Genomic DNA, 26,433 nt, shown 5'->3' with positions numbered 1-26,433 from the left:
CACTTTTAAAAATGCAAAGTATTTGGTGAATAATAAAAATAGGGTAATATGAATAAGTGGAGCATGGCAGTGAAGAGTTAAGGCATCTAGCTTTTAATTTAGAGGCATGATTTTGTTCCAGTCTTATGATGAAAGTTGCCCCTTGCTTTAAATATGGTCCACCTTTAAATAAGCACCTGGCCATTTAGGTGAAGGAATTCACTACAGCCACCCCTTTTCCTGTGTGCCTTATTTCTGATGGTCCAACAGGTCTCTTGGCCTGAGCACACTTTTGCCTTCTCATTTGAACAGAACCTAGATACCCCCATGAGTCACTTATTCTTTGGTTGCAATCCTTGCCACTCAGATGCAGACTCCTGAACAGAACATCCACATATTCCTTCTCATAAACAATACCTTTGCTATGGTATCAAAGGAGGGAACATCTGGAATCCATTTTAACTTTCAGCTTTGCAAAGGATTGTTGCTATTACACAGTAGGCTTACCTTTTGCATTCAAATTCCTCAGTTTTAGAGAATCAAAGCTAACACGTAAACCAAATCTAGAAGCCCACAAACCATCTTTGTGGCTAGTGTTGTAAACAAAAGTGAGCTGGAGTCAAAGTGTAAGTCCTAAACAACCTTCATGGTAGTAGCAAAGGAACTGGCAATCCAGTCTTCACCACTTCTGGAGTCTGCCTCCCCCATGATACTGAAATATGTTCCTTTCAGTGGAAATCTGTCTCACTTGTACAATGGTAAGATGGCTATAAACCTGCAATGAAGATTTCATTTTGTTTCATAGCACACTTGTATTTCATGCACCACTGCAAAAACTGTTGCACCTCTTAAAACAAAGTCCCTCATGGTTGTTCTATTTAGTATAGCTTTATATATGGCTCACAGCAGTGTTCAGGAAATATGGATTACTCCAAAGGGAAATAGGTGGAATGACGGAAAAATACTTTTTTTTCTAAAAAAATTCTGCTCCTTAAATAACATTTCCAAGCTCATTTTATAATTTAAATTGTGGTGCTGTGTCAAGAGATAAAATAGTTAAGGTTTTTAAGCTATGACTTAACATTTTCTCTGATTCTTCTTTACTTCCATAGTAGACCAACTCATAAGAACTACATTTTAAACAGTTTTAAATAGAAATGGATTCAGTGTCATTGCTAAGTCCATAATAAAAATTATTTTAATGGTGCAAGGATGTAAACAGACTATTGGATTTAGTCAAAAGAACATAAATGTTCCACAGTAAGCTATTCTATATGTGTTGTGTGAATCTTTCAAATTTGGGATCCCCTCATACTGTGTCCAGCACTTTGGATTAATAAATCCCACTTCACAGAAGTTAAAATAATATTGAAATCCTGTCAGCTGGGGCTGACCAGTGGTTATGTTTTCCACAGGGTAATGCATTTGCAAGGACATCAATCTCATTCCGCTGTGTGGCTCTCTTCGATGGACACTCTTCCACAATGGTAATAACAAGGCACATTCTTCTGCTTCCTGTGGGTCAGTGTCCTTGACAGGTCTTGCAGCACATCTGTCTGAAGTATGCTCGACTGCAGAACTTGAACTTCAGCACCAGCGGGCAATATGCCACTTTGTTCACATCTTTGCACTCTAATAATTAAGAATATTAAAGAGAAAACAAATCAGAAATATAAATTAAAGTACAAAGAAAATTTGATGTGTAACATGCTTCTCTATCCATCTACCTTGCTTTCTTTGCAACTACTCTTTCTAGTACAGTCTAATACGTACAATATTACAAATTCAAAAAGCCATAAAAATGTTTGCAGGGCTTTCAGACATTTAGAAGTGCACAGTCTTTGCCTTGTAAGCATTATCATTTATTGGGATAACTGATCACTTCATGAAGTTAGAAAATGTGAGTCTTTTTCTTTACGTTACTTTTAACTTCCTTCTCAGGAGTTACTTTATTCATTCATGAGAAGTTATCATTACCATGATTCACACTTGTGAGAATCCTTAAAACAGAATGAGCACTGCAGCTAACAGGGATGGAGAAAACTACACAAGTGTTTTGAATAATGGTACCAACACGGCGAGTTCAGTGACCAAAGTGAACAGTGGATTACACTTTAGGCTTGGTTCCACACATTTACAGTTTATTTTATGCTAGAAGGAAAGCCATTTTTGTGCCTGTAATACACATAAAAGTTTCTTTTCAAAGTTGTGTTTTGCCTATGTGCTGGGCTTACTGCCTCAGCTGCCCTGTTATGCTGGCAGGTGATTTTCCCAGGAAGGGAGAACAGAGCTCAGCTCCATGGAGGAAGGTTTCTTTTGCATCCCACACAGGCTGCATATAAAGTGACTTTGTGGATACATTACAGGAGCTGGAATATGCTGTAGTTCTCCTCTGGCTTGTTTTTTGCACCTGTAGAAAGAAGGTGGAAATGGGGAACGGAATAGTTTGGTTCCTGCTTAGTTCTTATCCTGATACAGCTGGAGAAAGAGCTACATCTGAGAATTCAGTGATACGCTCAGGCTCTACAGCTCTTCAGTCTCCATACAATCTCCTAGTACATTATTCTTGCTCTGGAACAGGGTGTTACAGATAGTGGATTAATGCTTGCAAGCATAGTGCATTTGCAGTAGCAAATTGAGTGCAGATGAGAATTTTTAGCATTTGAATCTAGGAAAGCATTAAGGAGGCTGAACTTTCAGGTCTGACCAGTATTTCTGATAATGGCAATATGCATGCTTTTAGTTAAGCAAGGAGTGGCTAGGAAATTATTTAAACTTTCATTTCATTAACACAGACATTGTGCTTTCATTGCAATTCTTTTTTTCTTCAACTCCACCTACATACTGCTTTTCTAAATTTTTAATTCTTAATGGAAGCATAATTGTGGGACAGAAGTAAAGACATTGTGGGTAACTGGTTCAAACGGATATATTTCTCTACCAGCACCCACACATGGTCACTGTATTTGACCGCCTTTCAAAAACTCTTCACGAAAGAGGTCAAGTATCCTCCAGAAATATTTCAGGTCCTCATGTTTCTGAAGATTGGGAATATAGAAGAGACAGATGGTGAATTATAAATGAAGTGAAAAATAAAAAGGTTCATTTGATCTCAACAAGACATAAAAAGTTCACTCAATCCCAAAAATAACCCTCAAACACACAGTGTTTAGTAAAACAAAAGTAAAGCCACTAACTGCATTTTTGCTAAAAGTAGGATTTTAAATGATCCTTTTTCATGTTTCTCTTAAGTTATTCTTTCTCTTGAGTTAACCTGGATGCTGTTCAGCTGACGCCATTTGGACAACAATGAGAGAATATTCTGGAAGTCCCCCACAACTTCTGTTTTAAAAATCAGTTTTGAAATAGATATGGTGGCTGATGAAATAGCCTATTCTTCATAGGACTGTGGCATGGAGAAGGTTTAGCTGAGTTCCTTTTGTTTTGAGTAAGAAGTGTTAATAAGTTTCAGTAAGCTACATGTATAAGCTCTGGCTTTCTGAACTTTGTGGCTAGATCAGGTGATATTATGATATTAACTATCATTTTATATTAAAAAAATCACAAAATGTCACTGTGTCTCCAGCTAAAGAAATCGCGAAGGTATATCATATAAAATATAAGAAAAAATGAAATGAAATAAAAATAGACAAAGCAGTTTTTCAGGTAAACTTTTAGATGGGCTTTAGCAGTCTAGATTCAGCAGACAAATATGTATTTAAGAGAACAGAGTAATTCTGAATATATTTCAAGTGTTGTGGTAGATGATGCCTGCAGTTCACTTCCAGCAGAAAATGCAATATTATCTTCATCAGTGGCAGCTCATCAAAACCACATCTACAATATTCTAAATCACCAATGAAAAGTTTGAAAGCCCCAGAGCTGAAGCACATATAAAATATGACAAGATTCAATGTAACTCTTTTTTTAGTATTTCTGTATCCCCAAAATTTTGACTCTTGTTTTATGAAAACAACCCATACCTTCCCAAAGAAAAGTTTTCCAAGCTTTACCAACATGATCAACCACAGAGTGGCTCAAACTTCCTCAAAACCCTATATGATTTTATCCTTGGGTAGCAAAATTAAATTGATAAGAAACTGTTGAGCAGGCTCCACAGTCTGTGTGCACAGGCATTTAGACAACAAAGGGAATCAGGTTTGCTGGGGTTTGAAGCAGGAAGAGAGCCCCCCCAGATAACTTGACCTTGCTGCAAACCAGTGCACTGCTGCTCAAAGTTGCTTCTGCCCCGCAATGAAGCACGAGGCAGTGCTACCAGGTGGCACACGGGCAAAGCCCCAGCCTGAGGGCAGGTATTCTCTGCTACACACACACACTCCCAACTGGACAAACCCTCTCTCTCTGGGAGACCTGACTCCTTCCTTGAAACCCAAATACTGACAGTCAGATCCCATTCCACTGTACCTGCAGAGTGACAGAAGTGAGCGCAAGGCACAGCATGCCTCACTCACAAATATATTCATGACAAAATATCACAGCTACAAAATTTCTCCCATAAAATACTACTTTTCCAAAAATAGTTGTGATCTTTAGGAATAGTTAGCACTTGAAATCTTTTCATCATCTTCAGGACGTTGAAAAAGATAAGCCTGTCTGTTTTAAGGCTGTCACTTTACTGACACTTTACTGAACTAAGAGATGTCAGCTCCTCTTGCATCTAAGAGGACTTTTTTAAAGCAGAAAATGTGTCAAATGTGCACATTATTCTGCAAATCCTGTTTGTGCTTCTCATATTCACTATTTAAGAGCAGCTGTAAAAAATTAATAGAAATACTAGTACAAGTATTGAAAAAAATACATTAAAGATAGAATTTTTGCCTAATTTTGGGATAGGGTAACCTTAGTCTTTCACAGATTACGGCAAAATTCTACTGAAAGGATCTAAGCATTTTAAACTATTAAATGAACTTTGAGATAAATACCTCTAGAGTGGGGCATAAACAAAAATGGGACACTAAGTGGCAATGTGTTGGGAGCTGTATCCTTTAGAAAATACTGTGCTATATCTCTTCCCCTTTGATTCTTCTTAACTGTGCTAATGTGCCTGGATGGCAGTCAGTAAGGAGCTGGCTTGCACCTGGCTCTCTCAGAGTGCAGGCCAAAGAACTGACAACCATCTGGCATACAGTAGAAGTGTTTTCAACATTTTCTATTTGTGGATCTCAAAAATTTTCCAGTGAAGGTGTGGGTCCCTAAAAACACAATTACCAACTGACTCACTGTACATAAGCAGCCTGCACAGTTCTACTGCAGAGGAGGTCAGGCCACCCAGTGTATGGAGATCACACACAGAAAACCCCTGATGGTAATTCTTCTATAAGAGACTAGCATATTTTCTGATAGTACTGAAGAATTACTAGTGTAATTACTATAAATAACAACATGACCTTGTCAACGGGAAATTAAGCGGAGACTGGGACTGAATCATGTCCACTTTTAAGTAATTTATTACCTTTCTTACTTTGGACTTAAGTCAACATCTCTGCTCAGAAATAAAATATCATGTAGCCTATGAGATTTAAAAGGCAGAAAGTTTCCTAGATTGATAATCATCACTTTAAAAGTCTCTTGAGAGCACTAAACGGAAATAAGACAAATTAAATAACCAAGAAAAATTCTGGTATGAAGATGTTTTCAGATGATATCATTAGATGATAAGCCTCTACTTAAAATTAAAACTTTACTAAAAATAGTGAATTACAGTGATCATACATTGAACAATCTGTGTATTTCAGGGACAATTTTAGATGCTCCCATTTCATCATAAATGTCTCTATTTGCCAGACTTTTATAACAATTTTGAATCTATGGCATGGGCATTGATGGATACAGCAGGCATTGAATGACCACCAAATCTGGGTAGACTGCAGGAAAATCTTGCCTTTAAAAAAATTTTAATCAGAGCATTTGTTCCACAAAAATATGATATTAAAGTCCAGTGTAGTAGGAGATCCTGAGTAAAAAATACACAATTATATATTGCACAGGGATTAGTTATATTAAAAACAACAGTGCTAGTGACATTGCAGACAAGTACTCAAAATTTAGGGAATAAGTGTTTTAGAAGGACTGCTATTGCTGTGTAATCTCTTGATAGGAGAATTTCTTATTGCTTTTCCCCTTCCACACAAAATGAACTGCTCTCATGAGCAACTATTCTAAATTTTATAATCAATGAGGAAACATATTTTTTACTGCCTAACACTCCAAGTCTACTTCAAAGTCAGCATTTCCTTACAGTCTGGCATAGGCCATTTACAAGTTCAGACCCAAAGTATTTAATAAATGTGAATAAACTTATTGTCACAATATTATCTTATATATCCTCCAGCAAAAATATGTTATGATGAAGTTAGTTAATAGTCTGACTAAATTGGACTGTATAATGCAAAAAAAATCCCAAAACTATAATTATTTTGAACAGGCGTTATAAATAAAAAGAATTCACAAGTTAGTTAGAAGAAGCTGAAAACATGTCAAAGTGTAAGAACAGACTTGTTCTTACGTGAACTGTGTAACATGAAATCTATGGTCCCAGTCTTCTAATGAACATGGAATTTACTGGTTTTTGCTGCTACATTGTTGTGTTTAACACTGATTAGGCAGGTAGAAGGTCAGTGGATGAAAAGTATATCATGCTCCCTCTACATGAAATTATGAATGTTTCCATTGAACCAATAAAGATAATAGAAAACCAGTGACACAAACAATAGTATTTTGTCCATGACTTAGGCTATATATGTTTAAGGGTATTTTGTTAAACAAACAATCTGTATTTAGGTTTTCATTGACTTTATCATTGATCTACAATGACCAATCAGAAAATATTTTTTAAAAAGTCATTCAAAGCCTGAGGCACGATGTCATATAGACTTTTACCAATGCAATAATGCTGACTGTGTCACTTTACTCTTTTCAGAACAAATTATACTAAGATGGCAGACTTACCCTCTGTGTTGGAAATGGGAGTGCTGTCACATTTACTTTCACACTGCTGCATTGATGGAGGTCTGAGGGTTTCTGGACACTCACTGGATGCTTGTCCAGTATATGAGAGGCACTGTACTGTTCTCATCTGTTGCCCAAGACCACACTGTGCAGAACACTAAAGAAGGAGGAAAACAATTTAAAACCCTACATCCAATATTTAAATATAAAATAAAGCAACTTGAAGAAATCAGAAACACTTCACATCCACAAATTTTAAAGACAGGAATCTGAAGACATTTGATTAATAGAGAAAACAATTGCCATAAAATATGCCAGAAGTTTTTGTAATACATGTAATACTTGTCTTTCAATGAAAAGAAAATGCAATGCAATATTGACTCCCTGAACAGTTCAGATTTGAGATATAATAATAAAATTTACTCTATTTCATATATCATGCTGACACTTTAGAACAAAGAAGAAAAAAACCAAAGAGAACAACAACTCAAATCTGCTAGAGGACTTTTTTAAGGGAAAAGTAAACATCTTTCAAACAAATAGACTTTGCTGTTTCAAAACGTTTTATATTTCTGGAACTAAATAGCTACAATTTTAGTACCATATTAGTTAAATATAAAAGTGGTTCTGAAGAACTACTCTGAAGAAAAGCCAACCAGACTGTAATATCACAGATGATTTTCCACTGGTTAATAAAACAAAAATGTTTCATTTTCATTAGAGGAAAATTTCTCAGGAAACAGAAAAAAAATCATTCCTTTTATATTCTAAAAGCAGGCCATTGATCACTAATGAGATGCAAAAACATAAAGAAAGAAGGAAATTTAGTAAATCATATTTAGAAGCACCACATAATGGCAGCATTATTCAGCCTGTCCTGGAGTAATTTAGCTCTCTGTATAGAAACTCAGTGTATCTTATGTAAAAAATTATACTGATCTCAAAGTATGTTTTTTTCAGAGACAGATATATATACAGATCTGCTACTACAGTAGGCTTTATATTTCCATCTTGTTTCTCAAGGAAGTGTGTTTTAAAAACAGTACACCTTGCAACACTGTTTTATCTCAAAAAACTCTTTAACAAAGATACTTTTTTCTTTAAAGTGCATGTAGAAACTCACCCAGTAGAAACTAGGTGGCTCTCAGACAACCATCATAAAGAATCACACTTCAATCTGTCACAAAAGGGGAGAATCTTTGTGTTTCCCTCAGCCATAGGAACAATCTCTCATCTATTGCCAGGGACACCTATAGTGCAAGAGATGCTAATGTTGGAGACTAATAGTAATGAAGACTTGCATGAACTTTCTCACCTGTCCCCAGTCTCCAGCAACCCAGCGAGGAGGAGGACATCGGCCCAAGCTACAGCGGATGCGCGCTGGCGGCTTGTTTTCATCTTGGCATTGTGCAGCTGGAAAGGTTTTTAAAAGATCACTGCTTTTGCACAGAACAATTCGGTGCTTGAATCCTGGGCCACACTTTGGTGTGCACTGAAAAAAAAAAAAAGTCTATGTAAATAAATAATTAAAATATCAGTAAAGCACCAATAAAACTCTCAGAAATGTGATTTGTAATGCAGAACAATATATTTATGATCTTACAATTCCACTAAAATCACAGTACAGTAATAATAATTTTAAAATGTTTAGAAACACCAACAAGCTGACTGAATATTGTTTTATTACGTACAAGCTTTTCTAAGTTTTAGATTTCCTTTGCTTTTTATATTTAGACTACCATGTTGCTATTTATGTCAGGTTTAAGAAAAACACTGCTGCAAAGTAGAAAGGTCTGCCACACGTAACACTATTATGAAACAAAATTGAGTGTTTCAATAATGAAAAATAAGACTCCCTGTTCTTAATATCACCTTAGCATGGTCCTTATCCACTCCATTTTATCCACAATGAACACATTTTTCCTCAATATATGAAAGGAAAGATAAATGCTGTATTTGACTTCATAGAAACCACATCATTCAGATATATCAAAATATGATACCCTCTCCTACAGTGCGTGCTCTCTTCTCCTTTCCTATTTAAATTTTAAATCTGATTTCACAGTTTTCCCTCCTTTTATTACTCTTGTGCTATGCTGACAGCAAGCAGACAATAAAACACCAACTTAAAAAGAGGCAGGTCTCCTTTGCCTCATCTTTCTTCACCATGGTGTCACTGCTATTCCGTTTCCTTTTTGCTACTGATCATTAACTGTCATACACAGTAGCTCAACTGCAGAATGACGAAGAGACAAGTGCTAACAAAATTAAAACTCAAGACTTTTCCCAAATCAGTCCCTTTTTAACATGAGATATTGTAAGCACAGTTTTAGAATCCTTTATTGCATGTTAACTGTTATTCCATAAGCATATCTGCAGTAATTGGATCAGAATCAGTTGCTGACAGCATAGACCTTACATACAGATTATGCTAACCTGTTCAAGACTGGAACTGCCTTTAATCTGTAAAGACAAAACATTATTTGGGAAACAACATTATGTGGAACTGGAGCAATATGCAAGAGATCACATACCAAAGGCTTTCCACACATCCAAAACAACTCACTGTATCACTGGGGAAAAAAGAAACATCCCTAAGATTAATTTTAAAAAAAATTACTTGAGTGATGCAAACTTAATTTTTTTTATGCCAAATCTTGAAGTCTCTCTGAGTAATTTATAGAAATTCTAAAACAGTTCCACAGTATTATGTAAGGGTATACCCTATGAATATATAAAACTTTATATCTATACCTACCTCAAAATCTCCAGAGGGAGGTGCCTAAACTAGTTAGATAGAATGAAGTGGTTTATTCTAAATGTTATCTCCATTTGGATTTAGAATCTTAAACCGGGCTGCATAAAGATGAGTCTTGCATTTGGAGTTTATAATCCAGAATGCAAAATGGATATATAATCAATTTTCTTAAAATGTAACCTTTCTTTTTCTACCCTATTCAATCTTTTTCTGCCAAGGTACAGCCTCTTTATCCACAGTAGTTCTGTATTCAGAATTTTGATATGGAATAAACAGTTTCAAACATCCTTACACTGAAGGAACTCCAACTCCAAATCTTGAGCACACTGCCTATAGAAAACTAGACGAAGGAGGGAAGAGATCATCTCTGGTAGAACTACACAAATAATACTAATGAGAAATAGAGATCAAAACCCAATGACAGTTAATATATGAGGTTTTTGATGTCATGACCACAACCAATCACTTGGGGTCCAAATTCCAACGAATGTTATGAGTACTTTCTCCCACATGTATTTCATGCAAAATACATGAATTTTCAAGCAGGAAGTAGAAGTATGTGCCCCTCCCCAGTGCTTCCTTGGGTGCTTAAAAATCACATCAGTCTGTCAAAGCAAATAGGAAAGTGACAATTTTGAAAGGACTGCATCAAAATGTCAAATCCCAATCGGCCTGTGAGGTTTCATAATCTACATAGTATGTTAGCAAACAAGCAACACTCCGAGGAATAAACTTTGAATTTAGGAGCATCTTCCTTCTAGTACTGCTTGAAGACACAATCTTTAATCCATGTGGAAGATGCCATCAGAGAAAGGTCTTTTTCCAGCTACTGGTACCAGAAGAAAACAACTCTCCCTTTTGGGAGCTATAGCAAAAATTCTACTAAGCAATGGATACCAGAAATGGAAGTGAAAGACGGAAATATATTGCCTTCAATAGTACTTAATCACTAAAAATAAAAGACACCAGTAAAATTTAACAAAGAGATTGTAAATTTCCAAAGAAAACAGAAAGAAAATATCCAGATAAACCGAATGAGGAAAAATTATCTTCCATTACTAAATGCTTCTAGAATTTCTGACTGCTTGTGTGGAAGTCATGAAGGCAAGTTATATGTGTTTGTCTGATAAAACACTTCCCAATAAATCCTTAGAATATTTTTTTTGCTTTTTTAATAATTATCCTGAAAAATATAAAAGGAGTCATTTAGAGTGGGTAGGTTAAATCTCTCAAAGCTCAACTATCACAAAGTGTGAAAAACTTTATGGCATTACCTAAGAATGACTACATTCCAATGGAAAAGACATCCTCAGTTTTTAATTTGATAAGAATCACGTTTACATTCTCCTAAGGACTACATCTAACCACTATATTTACAAAATGTTTTTGTTTCTCTGGCCAAAAAGATACATAATTTCTTGTTAATAATCACTGAAAATTTTTAAATTGTGCAATTACATTGTTTGTCAACAAGTGCATAAGCAGATAAAACAGTTCTGTAATTGTTTTATTTGTATTATGCATTGTTTTGAGTATGAAAAGAAAACTTCATAACTTGCATTCCACAGAAAATCAGCAAGATTTGCCATTGGTTTCAATGGAAGGAATATTCAACTCTTCATTTTTTAAGCTCACTGTTGTTTTCCTTTTCATGTTTCTGTCTGAAATTCATATAAACACACATATAAAAATGTTTAATATAGGGATTTTAATATATTATATTTTTGAAAACCATGAACAGAATAAAAGAATCCACTTTTCTCATTATACTAAAATCCTATCATCAGTCAAAACAGTCTGCCAAGCTACAGAAACAAAACTCATACTAGAAAGAAGCATGGTACTTTTTCACAATCCTGATTAATTATCACAACCAGAAGTTGATAGCAGTTTGAATCTTTAAGTAAGAATGACTTTGCTCGAAATGATTACATGATCTTGTTGCATGAAAGGCTGGACATGATAACAGAGTGTAAAATTACTTTAGGTAACCAGTATATGATACCTGTGGAGCTAATGTAGGGGACAGTGACACGCTGTAGATTACAGGCATTTCTAAAGCGGCAGGAAACAAAACAATGAAGCACAGGTGAAACCTCCTCTTGGAAATTTTCTTATTAATCCTTTACTTAGCAAGCCCTGACAGAAACAGCAAAATAACATGGCAAAATCTTCTTACCTCTGACCAGTCCAGCGCAACCCACTGTGGGGGGCAGGACTGATTGTTGCAGGGCTCTTTTTCAATCGGCCGGTGTGTTAAACAGTTGGCAGCATCCAGGGTCTCCTCCTCAGAAGGCCCAATCTTTCTGATGCAGAGAACTGTTCGTGAACGCATTCCTCCATCACAGGTCTTACTGCACTCTGACCAATCTCCTATAAACCATCTGGATAGAAAACGTTAGGCAACTCGATCAATACATTTCAGAAACAGAGCTGATAATTGCACAAACCAAGAATGCAAATAGTTTAAATCACTAAACCTAAGTAATTTTTAACAATACAAACATTCATGGTGAAATAAAGTAGAAATTTATGGGTCTTTTTACAAAATAATTTTAATTAATGCCTCACTGCAATCATATCTTCCAATAATAACACTATCTTGTATTTTTCTAGAGCAGCAGTTTCCATTCTAGCGTATAGCAGTCAGAAAGGAGTGTTTGAGCATGACAAAACTGAAGCTATTTATGTAGGTTTGTATTGGACTTGCCTGAAAAAATTTCTGTGAAAGTGGTTTGCAGCTGGAAATGTTTGGGAACAATTGCTGTAAGTTACAAGTCAAAAGCCAAGATGTCTGCCTCTTTAGTATCATTACAATAAAATAATTTGTTGCCAAAATTGGGCTTTCTGAGAGTTAATTCTCATCTGATTATGAAACTTTTGTAAACTTTTTAATAAAAGGCTGAAATGTACTGAAATGTAAAATATTCTCATTTTTTAAGCAAACACTAGTAAGACAAGAATTCATCTCATGACAACTATCATCTCAACATACTCTTTTAAAATTTAAAGAATCATATGATAGGTGGTAGAGGGAACTTCTGAGTGCTTCTGCATACATAGCGGAAACCAAGAATTGTAAGTAATATTAGATTGCTTTGTGCTGCTGCAGGGATTAAAGCAGCTATTAATCCAGCTGTAATGTTACCTACTTCTACTTATGAAATGCAGCTCAATTAAACACAATTATCTCATAATATTGACAAGCACATTTTGTCTTCAAAAATGTTAATTAGACACTCTGAGTCATCCTTGCAAAGGATGAAACTGAAGTCTAGTATGCTATCACATGTTGCCAACATGCCAGAAATGCCAGGCATGTCAGTCACTGGATGGTTCTGGAGGTATGCCTGAAGCTGCTTCATAAAATCTGTCATTTTATCAAGCTGCTGTCAAAAAAAAATAAAAAATAAAAGTGCTGCTATCCTCTTTTGTGTTGCATTATGTGTAATGTATCCTGACATGAAACTAGATCAATGCAGAGATGGAAACAATTATGCTATATTCTGTCCTTACTTTCCCAGCAAAACGAAATTAATTTGTGATTCTTCATCAAAACATCTTATGCTTTTACCACAATAGGGAGAATCTGAAGCTCTTCAGAGCTTTCAAGAGGCTATAGTGTTAATTTTTAATTGGTACTATGATTTGCTCAAGTGACTTTGCTCTCAGGTACCTTTAATATTGATACTGTATGACAAGACAGCACTATTCATAATTCATAGAACTGTAAGAGCATTTTATTGAAATCTGAAATGTAGGAGCAACTTACTGTAATAACAAATACCGTATTGAAAATAAACACAGTCTTTTGCTGTTCAAAGACATCAAGTATAATGTAATCAGCATTCAGTCAGAAAGAGTAGCATTTTCATTGCTTTTGGTATACACCACAAGAAGAGTAGAATTGTGCTAATTAAAAAGATTTGGCCTTGACTAAGTCTTACCACATGATAAAACTTTCTGCCAAAACAGTCAAACTTCTTCAGATAATTATCTGTTATTTGAACAGCCTTCTACTAGACTACTCACAGAACCAGGAATTGAGTACCTTTTCTTAGTTTGGCACTTTGAATTCACTCTGTAGGGAACATCAGAATGGAGGCAGACGTAGCTCCAACTGCTCTGACATGTTGAAGTAGATGCTAATACATCCTACCCATTTTCGGAATATTGATGACTTTCACCATGTCCATCAAAATCCCTGTTGTACTGGATTGGCAATCCAAAAGCTTCCCACTCTGTGGACTGGGTTTCATTGGTTTGTGGGGTTTTTTTAAGTAGTGTCAGTGAAACAAAACAAAACAAAGACAAAACCAAACCAAACAGCAAAAAGACCCCCAAAATTTAACTAGTTTGGAATAACTTTGTTAGCATTGCTTTTTAAAATGCTAATTTGCTAATAGCTAAGCCACACAAAGGAAGGGATCGGAATGTGTTCAGTAAAAAGGAACTGATCAAACTTTTCAAGGCTCTTCAAGTCCTACTCTCAGGTCTCAGGTACATGGTTGGTGCACTTATAGCCATGCCAAAGTGTTATCCAGAAGACAATGGCATATCCTTCCAGGATAAACATACATTTATGTATAGACTGTGGGACAATGATTTAGACCTAATTTAGGCTTGCCCATCACACAGCTTGTTCACAGCCAAAGGCAGCAGCAGTGCAATGGCTTTACATGGCTTTATGCCGAATGAGTGTGTTACATGGCACAGCAGAATGAAGTGTAAGAGACGCTCTGCACTATCAGTCACCACACCAGGGAAGCAGCTAACACTCCAGGACGACACTGACTTCAGTTGGAAGCTCATTGACCTGCTGGGATTTTAATGCACAATAATCTTGTCTAATTCCTCACAGTGTCCTTCATCCTACAATTCAGCAGTTTCTAAGAGACATTTGACAGGTGACCAGAGTACTGTGCAGTATCTGCATTTAATCAGCATTAATGATTTTCATACCCAGTTGGAATACAGCTACAGATTATCATCAAAGTAAAACTAACCAGAGCTTCAGAATCATTAAACTGTTGTATCTGTTCCACCTTTTCCACAAGTCTTATTTGCCTCAAAACATAAGAAAAGCTGTTGTTCACATGTTGATATTATTATCTAGTATGAAATACCACAACCGTTTCTAAACAGGTTTTGTAGTAAGATTAAGCTATGCTACATGTCCTTGCCAAACTTCATTTTTGATCAAATGAGCTGCTGGGTTTTTAATTATCAATATATATCATACAGCTATCCTTAAAAATAAATCTAAACAGAATCTAAGCACCTAATCCTAAAGGCATACAGCATTAATGCACGACACTGAATATGCTGGAGAAAAGGTTTTACAAAACTTATCAGGAAAATTAAAAAAAAAAAAAAAAAAAAAAAAAAATTCAGGAAATGGTTTGGTCTGCTTAGAAGTTTCTATATTTGCCACTTCTCATGTGAACACTTCAATACAAATGTTAATATAACATACGCTAAAATATGGCAAATGTTTCAGATTTATTATTAATAATTAGGGTAAAGTCTCATCTAAACATTCTTTTATCATTATTGCCTTAAGAATGGTCCCTAGTTCTACTCTGTGCACTATTCACTGCATATGACACTCAGATCCTAAGAAACTGCTTTGCTAGTACCTTTTTATTTACAGTGTTTGGTGTAGTTCAAACATCACTATTGTTCCTCTGTCAAATCACAGCTCCTCATTGCATTTTGCAGAGCTGATTTTAGAGAAACAAGAAACTAAAAACCAAACCCAAATACCATTTCTGAAAAGACAGCACATGAATACTAGATGTGAATTTTATATACATTTAATTAACAGGATTTATTATAGATTGTGAAGAACTTTTCTTTCTGAGCAAAACAGATGTCCATCTTAAAGTGATTAATGACTTACTCAGGTGGGCAAGGCTCAGTGTTGCAGGCTCTTTGGTTTTCTGGAGGCTTACTGTCAGGGTCACAGTAATTGTTTTGTACAATGGAGCTGTCATCCAGCCTTTTACACACCACCTCCTGTTTCTGGACACCTTGGAGTGAAATGAAAGACTGTTAATTAATCATTCTTGCTCTTCTACTTTTTGAGTATAACTGTATTTCAGCTATTGATTATCAATTCTACCATCCCACTTTACTTGGCCAAAGTCTACAGCAGTGAGAATTTAAATTCACTGAATGCCCCTAGCCACAATATTTTTTTTATTTTTCTTCCGTTTTAGGCTGCCCCACTCAGAGAGGGATTTAAGCTTCTGTAGTTTTTTAAAATAAAGGGAATATATTTATAGATTTACCAGAAGTTTGTTTTTATTTATGTATTGCACAAAGTTTATTCTTTGTCTGCCATCCCCTCTCCTAGTAAAGTCACTTAAATTTTCAAAGAAAACATTACCAAATAGAATGTGGTCACACTTCAATGCAGAATTATTGTTTATGTGCTCTGGTTTAAAACAAACCAGCAATACTGGGAAACAGTGTTGCATTTTCGTACATTATCTTACAAAGTTTATTCAATAAAATAATAGAACTGTAATTCATTCTGAAAGAGGCAGTTTGTCTCTGAATACTCATTTTGCCTGGCACTTCCAGCTCCTCCTTTATTGTTAATCATCAACAGGGTAATTTAGAATTGATCATTATTCCCAAAATATGATATATCACTGCCAAGGCAACATTATAAGGTAGTTTATTAAGCATATTTTCTGGATTTTTTATAAAAAAAAGTAGTAAAGAACCACTGATATAATGACAGTGTATTGCTGCAAGAGTAATACACACTGACTTCTTCCTCACTTAAAAACATGCTGTAAAATGTTAGCATTAAAAATAAAATGTGTATTTTCAATTCACAAACAGTTTTTATTGTACATAATATGCATAATATGTGCAGTTATAAAACTGAAATAATGTGATTATTTGTATTATAAATGCTTAAAAAAGTCCTGTACCTTCCTTCAAAAGAGAAGCAATTATTTAACTTATTCCAAAATGTGATATGCATACAATTAAATGGGGGTTAAAACCTCCTGGCTTCAAATATCTGCCAACTTTACCTTACAGACATCTCTTCATTTTAAGATATGCAGGGAATCACAGAATTACGTGGTTAGAAGGGACCTTAAAGATCAGAGTTCCAAAACCCTGGCTGTGGGCAGGGGCCCTTCCATTAGACCAGAGCTCCATCCAGCCTGGCCTTGAACACTACCAGGACTGGGGCATTCACAACTTCACTGGGTAAGTTGTTCCTATGCCTCACCAACTTAACAGTAAAGAATTCTTTCCTAACTAATATCTAATCTAAACCTGCTTTCTTTCAGTTTGAAATCATACCCACTTTTCCTGTCACAACATGCTCTTTAAAAAAGTCCCTCTTCATCTATTTTGTAGGTTTCCTTTGGGTACTGGATGCCTGCATTTAGGGTCACACCTAAGCCATCTCTTTTCCAGGCTGAACAAACCCAATTCTCTTAGCTTCCCTTGTAGGAGGAAATAATATCCTCCTTTGGCTCTTGGAAAATAAGTGAAAGATCTAAATATATGAGAAGCTGTGACAAGATACATTTAGAATTCTATAATCAATGCAAAAACTGCTAACAGATGACAGTAATTTGAATCAGACCTGGCAATCTAAGTAAGAATATTTATAGCAATTTTCTGCTCACATTTCACCATGATAAGAAATAATATTTAACAGCTCTAGACAAACAACAATGCTGTGTTACCTGATACACAATTCATGCTCAGTTCTGACTAATCATTTATCATTTCTATCACAAATTGCCTTAATTCTCTTGATTGAAGAGGTTGAATGTGGCCGTCATAATGATATTTTCCTCAAATATATTTGGTTAAAAATATTTTATACATACTTTAGAATTAAGCATTCTAATAATGCATACCATTCTCACAGATGTACTTATCAGATAGCATTGATATTAATGTTATATTTTTACTGAATTTCCTACTGGCATCAGATACATTTCCTTCTAGAATTTGGTTAAAAATTGGCACTTCTAACAAATTCATTTTTGAGGAATTTTGTAGTAAGAAAATACTCCGAAGTTTTATGATCACAAAGTATCACTGTGCATAGCTTCAAAAAAAGTTTTCAAGTGTGTTATTTACTGACTGTTGTTCAGGTAGTATATCACTTGTAAGACAGTGCTCACCCTAATCACTTACAGTGAAGTATCTTTAATTGATGCCAGGCGATACATTAATCCATTTTTTAGAAGTTCTGCAGCATCTTGTCACACAGTATATAAACTGCATATAATTGCTGTCTAATTATAATGTTATTTAATAAAAAATCTCAAAGAAAGAAAAAAACAGATAATAACTTTTAAGAAAAGAAAAAGAAATGGAAAAAGATAGCAGTACTGCTTTTATCCAGAAAATAGCTACAACTTGGTTATGCCCTGTATTGAAAAGGAATTTTTAAATTATGAACTCTTCCGTGAGTATATGGTCTCTTTTAAAAGTAATCTAAAAAACACAGATAAACATGTTCATTTAAACTCTGGGGGGAATAGTTACAAGCACTTAGACAGAAACATTCTGCTTTCAAATCTAGATTTTTAGTTTATAATGAAAGACATAAATGTCCTCATGACTGGTCAATGCAATCCTAATAGAAAACAAAAGTGGTTTAGTGACCATGATCTCCAGAGAACTGAAATGCTTTGCAGATTTCAATTCACAAATAGTCTGTATGACTTTCAGCAGCCAAATTTTAAATTACATGGAGCACATTTTATTCTTGAATTTAAATTGCAGGCATGTAAATGCTGTATCTATTTTTAAAAGCAATCCCAAAAACTGTGGCTTGTGATTGCTACAGTTAATTATAAAGATGCCAGGACCAATACATAGTGAATCTTGCATCACTAAGACTAGTGCATGCTGGTTAACCCAGACATACTTTCTGAGCTCACTCATCAGATCACAAGATGTTCATCTCAGAGCCAAACTTATATTTTCTTCAATGAGGAAAAGTATATTTTATTTGCCTAAAGACAGCTTCATAATTCATCTGAGGACATGAAAGAAAAACATAGTAGGCATCACTCTACTTGGATTATGAGCAGCAAAGAAAATGGAACAGTAATCAATTTACTTATGATAATCATAGTATGCTGACTATTTTATAAAAACCCCCATGAATATCTTAGACATTTAATCTGTTCATTTGGAGATGAACTGTAATAGAATGCATGAACTCCTAACCAATTCTTAGAATTACTGGCAAATTCCAGATAATAAATGCTGTCATTTGTTGCCATAATTAAGCATGAAAGAAATTTAAAAGGGAGAAGGCAGTTATTTGAGTTATTTTTAAATTAATAAAATATTAAAAAAAAACATGAAGAAGGACTTATTTCCTTTGCTGTATTTTTTTAAACAATACCACCAGAAACTCACTGCCTTATTAAGAAGACTGGTGGATCTGAACAGAGTAATACACTTTCTCTTGGAAAGTTACAAGATATAAGGAAAGATGCCCAAGAGTTAATAAAATATAATCCTGTGATCTGCAAGTGATACAACTTCCCTTTCACTTTTCAGAATTTATTGTATTGTTTCATTTCTTATTTCTACGTATCGTACTTTTCATTTTCTGTTTCTCATTAAATAATATTCAGATCCTTAAAGAGAATCTTCTGTTGTTACCATTAACTTTTTTTCTAATTTCCATGTGTTCTCTCCTTTCCCACTCCTCTCTCTATAGATAACTTAGCACTGTACATTCCAATATTCTATGGCATTGCTTTCACATAGCCTTGTCCAAGTTTGCCACTGGCTATAAAGACCTACCTATATGAGATAATAGCAAACTTTTCTTCTGAAAAACCTTGCCTCAGAATAGAAGAGTTATTAGTGTATTTTCAGGAAAAAAGGAAAATAATATGAAGCATACATGTAGATCAGCTTTACATAATATTCCCAGAAAAAAAGAACTAGCTCAGATACTATAAATTTGTATCATAAAGGAAAAATTTCCAATACAGAAAACATAGGTTCTAGTGTACAAAAAGAAGAGCTGCAATTCTGGATCCCCAGGACTAAGGAAAATGCTGATATTAAAAATCAATGAAATTATATTCTCATCCTACATATGAGCATAGGAATCCTAGATAAAAAAGACCTGCCTATCATCAGAAAAGCCTTTTTTACTGTTAAATCTGAAGAACTTCTTTTGTGGAAAAAAAATTGAAAATATCAACACCTCAGACTTCAGAGATTTGGCTTCTTCTTCTTGATTCCCTGTACAGTGAACATTAAGGTCAGTGGCAGAAAAACTATGTGTACTTTTCTCCTTTAACGTAACTGACACTACAAAATACACAGTTTACAATCTCTCACAGAGTGTGTCAGGTTGGAAGGGACTGCAGTGGGTTATCTGGCTCAAACTCCCTGGTCAAGCAGTCATCCTGGAACACATGACACAGGATTGTGTCCAGACACTTCTTGAATATCTGCAGTGAGGGAGAATACACAGCCTCTCCAGGCAACTTGTTCCAGTGCACGGTCACCTGCACAATAAAGTTCTTCCTCAACTCCAAGTGGAATTTCTTCTGCATGAGTTTATGCCTTTTGTTCCATTGCTTCTTGTCCCATTGATTGGCACCACCGAGAATAGCCTGGATCCATCCTTTTGGCAGCATCCTTCAGGAGTCCCATGTTCCATCTCTCTTGTCCTGAGGAGTCCAGAACTGGACACAACACCCCAGGTGAGGCCTCACCAGGGATGAGTACCAGGGTAGGATCACTTTCCATGACATGCTGGCAATGCTCTTCCTAAATGCCCTGCAGGATCCCACTGGCCCTCTTGGCCACCAGGGCATGCTGCTGGCCCATGGACAGCTTGTTGTCCATGAGGACCTCCAGGTCCTTGTCCACAGAGCTGCCCCCCAGCAGCTCTGAGCATCAGCTCAAGGCTGTGATGGTGCCTGGGATTGTTCCTTCCCAGGTGCAGGACCCTTCATTTGCCTTTGCTGAACTTCAGATGACTGTTCTTTGTCCATCTCTCCAACACGCTGAGATCCTTTTGAAGGGCTACACAGCACTCTGGGGTATCAGCCACTGCTCCCAGCTCTGAGTCCTCAATGAAATTGCTGAGGAGGCATCTGCCCTTCAAGTCATTGATGAATAAGTTAAATAAAACTGGGCCCAGTATTTAACTTTGGGTAACACCACCAGTGCTAGGCCTCTAACTAAACCCTCTGCCACCTATGATGAATCTCTGGGATCTGCCATCCACCTCATTGGTGGTCTAAGGTCTACACCTCCTGATTTTGCCAGTGAAAGGATACTGAAAGCCTAGCTGATGCTGATGCAGACAATACCTACTGCTGTCCCCTCATCCATCCAGGTAGCTGTTTCACTGTAGAAGGCAATCAAACACCTGATTACCTTTAGTGAAGCCATGCTGACTATTCCTGGTCACCTTCTTGTCTTCCATAAGGACATAGATGGCCTCCAAAATTAGATGCTCCATCACCTTCCCAGGGATTCTGGCACATAGTTCCCTGGGTCCTATTTCTTGCCCTTTTTGAAAACTGGGGTGACACTTCCTTTCAGTCCTCAGCATGCCTCCTGATCATCATGATCTTTCAAATGTGATCATGAACAGTCTTGTTATGGCTCTCTCATCACTAGTGGATGTACCAGCTCTCTCATCACTAGCGGAGCCATCCCATCAAGGCCCATGGATTTGAGTAGGTCTGTCTAGTTGTTTCAGACCAAATCCTCCTTCACAAAGGAAACGTCTTCCTTCCAACATTCCTTCACCCTGATCCTCAGTCAGGGATCCCTGAGGCCTGGTCTTGTCAGCAAGGACTGATGTCCTGTCTCCATTTAATAATGAGCCCACATTATCTATTTTTTTTTTTTTTTTTAATTGATGCATTTGAAAAGACCTTTTTTATTATGCTTGACATCCTTAGCCAAGTTTAAGTCTAGCTGGGCACTGCTCTTTATAGTCTCTTTTGCATTTACCCTGACCACCTCTCTATATTTACTTCAGGTGGCCTGACCCTGTTTTGATCTCCTGTGTATTTCCTGCTTATACTTGAATCATGACAATAGCCTTGATTCATCCATCCACAGAGGTCTCTTGCCCCATTGGCCCAATTTCTTTCTCATTGTGATGCATCGTTCCAGAGCCTGGAGTAAATGATCCTTGAATATCAATCCACCCTACTGGATGCCTCTGCCCTGCAGGGCCTGTTCGCACAGGATTCCTCCAAAAAGATCCCTAATGAGGCTAAAGTTAGCTCTCCTAAATTCCATGGTAATAATCTTTCTTGCTGTCCCAGTACCTCTTACTTCAATACAGAACTCTACAATCTCATGGTCACTGCAGCCGAGACTGCCTCTCATATCAGACTTTATTCTGCATTTTAGAAGCAATCTAAACGTGTTTCTTTCATGAGCTCTAACTTACTTCCTACATCTTTCTATTGAGAACACAGGGGGACAGGAGGTACAATGTCTACTGTGAAAAGCCCATTGATTTCAGGTGCCTAGATGAGTTTTCACATGAGACAATGAAATTTCTTGAATGTTTCAGAGGTCAGAAATTTCAGAGGGCCACTCATAAAATTATGAACTCATAATTAGCAAGTAATTAAAAAACACATATGCTTTGAGTTTCTCAGTACTGTGAAAAAGACACAGAGGAGACAGGAACAGAATCCAGATCTCTGGCATTGTATTGAACTGCCATAAACAAGAAACCTTTCTTCTCCTTCCTATGATTCCACTTACTGTGCTCTTCCTATTCTTCGAAGTCAAGACAGGCCCTAGAAGAGAGCTCCTATTTGAAAAGTTAAAGGATTTTACTGTTCTGATATAACTTCTCAGCACAGCAGAGATGAACACAGTATAGAGGTCAGGTGGAAAAGACAGCACATTACTATTCAGTCAAAGATTGTAGGTTTCTCCCAGCTTGCTCTTGCTCCTTGACTGTTCTAGTCACTCCTCTCCAATACAACGCATACTAGCAGGTCTAGGAAGAGCTGAATGCAGTGGATTGCTCTCAAAACATTATGAAGAAGAAACAGCACAAAAAATCAGACCCTTTTGCTATATACAACACTCCAGAACTATTTAAACTCTGCAGTGTCACATTGTCTTTATGCTCTGCTTCATGACATTCAACACATATGCTCAAGTTCACTTTGGTTACTACATCAAGTGATACCCATGTTTCAGGAGTCAATAATCAATTAAGAAATGCTTAAGTCACTCAGTCTTTAAGCAATGCAGATACAGATAAACTGATTTAGAAAGAACTAGACTTAAGCAGTGTTGAGTGGGCATAAGGTAGTGTGTTAAAATGGTCCCTGGTCAATTAGCCTCTATTCAATACAATATTTATATTAGCTAAATTCTCCAGTTAAAGTCTCTTTCTATTCAAGCTATGTCTCCCTTTTTTTTTTTTTTGCCTGACTCAGCTCCTCTTTAGAATAGTGTCTTCTTTTGGCATATGGTGAAAGGTGTTTCATAAACTGTGAGAAATATCAGGTTCTCTCATGGAGAAAGCAGGTACATGTTTTAACATGAATTATAGCTACAGTGAAATATATATTTATGAGTACAGTGCTCAGCGAAAATAAGTGACCACAATACATCCTTTTATTAAGCTGAAAAAAAGGAGAGAAAATGCCTTGGTCAACCACCATAAGCTACCAGAGAAAATCTCTCCTCCACCTCCTCTAAGTTTAAATTAATAAATATATGCTACTTTTAGGGATTCACAAATCTTCCCTTGAAATCTAATTAATTACATCCAAATTTTTTTAATCTCAACAAGTGTCTACTCCTTCAGAGCCAATTATTTTTTCTCACTGTATTTCACCAAATGTGTGAAATGGCAATGGCCTTTGTGACAGAATATCCATGGTGATTATATTATATTATACCTAAATCAATGGGAATTTTCCCAGGAATTCAGAAAGATTAAGAAAGATTAGCTCACTAACATCACAAAAAAAGAGGATCTGACAATACCTTTAAGGTTCTGCTAATTGGAACTTACTTTCTCTAGTAAGAGCTAGGCACTTCTTTATACTTTTCATTTAAAATGTTTTTTTCACTGCCACACTTACCGTTACTAAAATTGTATTTAAAAATCAATCAATCAGTCATCCAGGAATCCAACAAATGAATAATGAAAATATTGGAGAAAGTTGGCATCCTCCTTTATTTTCTTTCAAGACGTTCTCTAGTGGCACAGAAAAGAATTTATGCTATTCTTTGTGTATTCTGTATGGCTAGGCTGTATTTAAACTGTATACAACTAGTACCAGCCACAGCAGCTTCCAGCAGAAAGGTGAGCCATGATGAATACCTCCCATAGAAAGAAAAAACAAGAAAGCAACAAGTATCTGGTCCAAAGGTTCTTTAAAAAAAATATGGTGTCTTCTTCTTGATAAAGGTTGTCCACAATGCTGTAGAAACTGACATTCTGAGATGCATTTAAAGCACTCTCCCATTTCTTCTGGAACAGAGGTATGTTGGGGAGATGATTCATTCAGTCTCCAGAGAGAAGAAAGATACTGTTCACACAGCACTTCTACTCACCAGTTCTTGCAGCAGCAATGGTGTTGGCTTTGAAGGAAGCCAACTGTCCTGCTCTCCCAGCCAGAGGTAAAGAATTGCATTGGTGGCCACTAGAGGGAGGATTAGGAATATAATAAGTTGTCGGCAAAAGCCACCCATGATGAACCGCATGGGACAATCTACAAATCCCCCACTGCTGCCCAAGGGCAACAATTCTCACATACTGCTACGGGCTGGCAAGTAAAATCCAATTGTTATCTTCTACAGAGAAGCTGCCAGTGTGCATCCTAAACTTTGGTGGCTGGAGGATAGGAGGGCTGACTAGGAATGTGTGACGCACACCTACAAATACACAAAGACACATCTCTTTATTTACAGATGCCTATTTTGCCTTCTTGTTTTTAATCTCCTTACTTTAAACTTCTGATATCCTTTATCAACAAGGCTTCTGGGAAAAACAAACATACCAGCTTCAAGAGAGTCTCAGAAGTATCAGCAGAGAGAGACACTGTGCCAAGATACACTGTATTTAACAAAAAAATCTGAACATATTAAAGGTACTTGTAAACAACAAAATCCACTGTGATTAAAGTAAATGTTCATTAAGATCTGAGGCATACCTGAAAGAAATGTTTTTAATTAGTCACCTAGATAATTACACATATTTAATTTTATCTTGCAATTCAGTTTACCCTGTAGCTTGACTGTCTGGTGTCTTACCTCCTGCACAAGTGGCAGAACATTCTGACCAAGGCAGATGATTCCATGCAAAGCCAACCTCATTGTCTCCACTGCCAGTGCGAGAGATCGGAACATTGAATTTATACTTTATCCCCAAATTCTGTTCCTGCAGCAGTATCTGTAGTTGAAAATAACTGGTTATACCATTAAAGCAGGCAAGCAGACAGCAAACACAGTGACATTTGTTCAAGGCATGTGTTATGTTCTGCTAAATGGGAAAAAAGTAATAATGGAAGTCTAAAAGTAAACTATTACTATATATACAACTATATTACTATTACTATATAATAACTATATTACTATATTACTATATACTACTACTAAAAATAGTTATTTTCAGATATTTCCCAACATAATCTTTCAAAACATGTACAAAAGAAAAATACTATTGTCCAAGGTGAGCTTTATCCTTTTTTTCTCCCTTAACTCAACTTTATTATTTCAGTCAGTTCCTTATTTCTGACAAAATTTCATAATTTTGCTCATTTCATAAATTTTATAAATTTTGCTAGTTTTCATAAAATTAATGTCTTCATGAAAACTAAATTGGGAGCTGAATAATTATGGGAGGTCAAAGTTGGAAAAGCACATTACTGTAGAAACATGCAGCAGTTCTCACTGAAGTCTTGTGAGGAGTACAATCCACAGAGTTTTGAATTTATCTCTTCCTTTGTTAGCACTTCTAGTGACTACAGTACAGTACATGACTTCTAGTAATAATAGTAACACCAACAGAATGTTGCTGAGGCCATTGTTTTCCCTTAATGCAATAGCCAACAGCATAAGCTTGGTGGAATCACACCTGTGATTCTTTTAAAAGAATAATAAAACTTTCATTGCAGCCACATCACTGCAGGCAACATAGACAAAACTGCAACCATCAGCAAGAATTTTTATCTATCCTCACTGTTAAACTGCACTTATACAGACTACCTGTCTAACGCTAGCCTTTGATTCTCTATCAAACTTATTTTTTCATTGCTAATAGCAGATCTTCAAGTTAGATGCAGAAATCTGACTCACCTTAGAGCTAGTTTTCATCCATTTCTACTTTCTCTTATATTTTGCAGAAGCACATCTGTCTACCTCCACAAAGTAAAAGAGCAGAGGACTTTCAGAAAGTCAGTGACACAGACTGAATGAAAGAAGGCACTACAATTGTGTAACTTTTTCTGTACAGACTGTCTAGCCTATGCACAGTTACAGAAGAAAAAATTATTATTCAAGTGTATGAAAATGCTGCCTAAAATGTGGATATCCATGCAAAAATTATTCTCTAAAAAATATCCTGTGTGGCTCAAGTAACCACTGAACTGCAAATCTGGCAGATGACAGAATACACTGGGAAAATATCAACTTGTTCTCATACTCCTCCTCAACACAGTAGTGAAACAGCAGGCTCATGATTACCTATTGTCACA

The 26,433-nt window shown here is 36.2% G+C and overlaps 1 protein-coding gene across 2 annotated transcripts in view; it reads right to left on the bottom strand.

Annotated features, from left to right (window-relative positions):
• Window positions 1-842: 842 nt before the first annotated feature.
• ADAMTS6 (ADAM metallopeptidase with thrombospondin type 1 motif 6) overlaps window positions 843-26,433 on the bottom strand; it is a 140,239-nt gene continuing 114,648 nt past the window's right edge. For both annotated transcript variants that reach the window (XM_058826222.1, XM_058826223.1), the window contains exons 19-24: window positions 24,992-25,130; window positions 15,609-15,738; window positions 11,886-12,090; window positions 8,264-8,440; window positions 6,949-7,105; window positions 843-1,611 (exon numbers count right to left, since the gene is read on the bottom strand). In XM_058826222.1, coding sequence (XP_058682205.1) covers window positions 1,502-1,611; window positions 6,949-7,105; window positions 8,264-8,440; window positions 11,886-12,090; window positions 15,609-15,738; window positions 24,992-25,130 — 918 coding nt within the window. In that variant the 3' untranslated portion in view covers window positions 843-1,501. The remainder of the gene's footprint in view (window positions 1,612-6,948; window positions 7,106-8,263; window positions 8,441-11,885; window positions 12,091-15,608; window positions 15,739-24,991; window positions 25,131-26,433) is intronic.

The sequence above is a fragment of the Poecile atricapillus genome, chromosome Z (genome assembly GCF_030490865.1).
Source record: "Poecile atricapillus isolate bPoeAtr1 chromosome Z, bPoeAtr1.hap1, whole genome shotgun sequence".
Classification (NCBI taxonomy): domain Eukaryota; kingdom Metazoa; phylum Chordata; class Aves; order Passeriformes; family Paridae; genus Poecile; species Poecile atricapillus.
The sequence above is the reverse complement of the archived record's forward strand: the minus strand, read 5'-3'. Positions and strand labels throughout refer to the sequence as shown.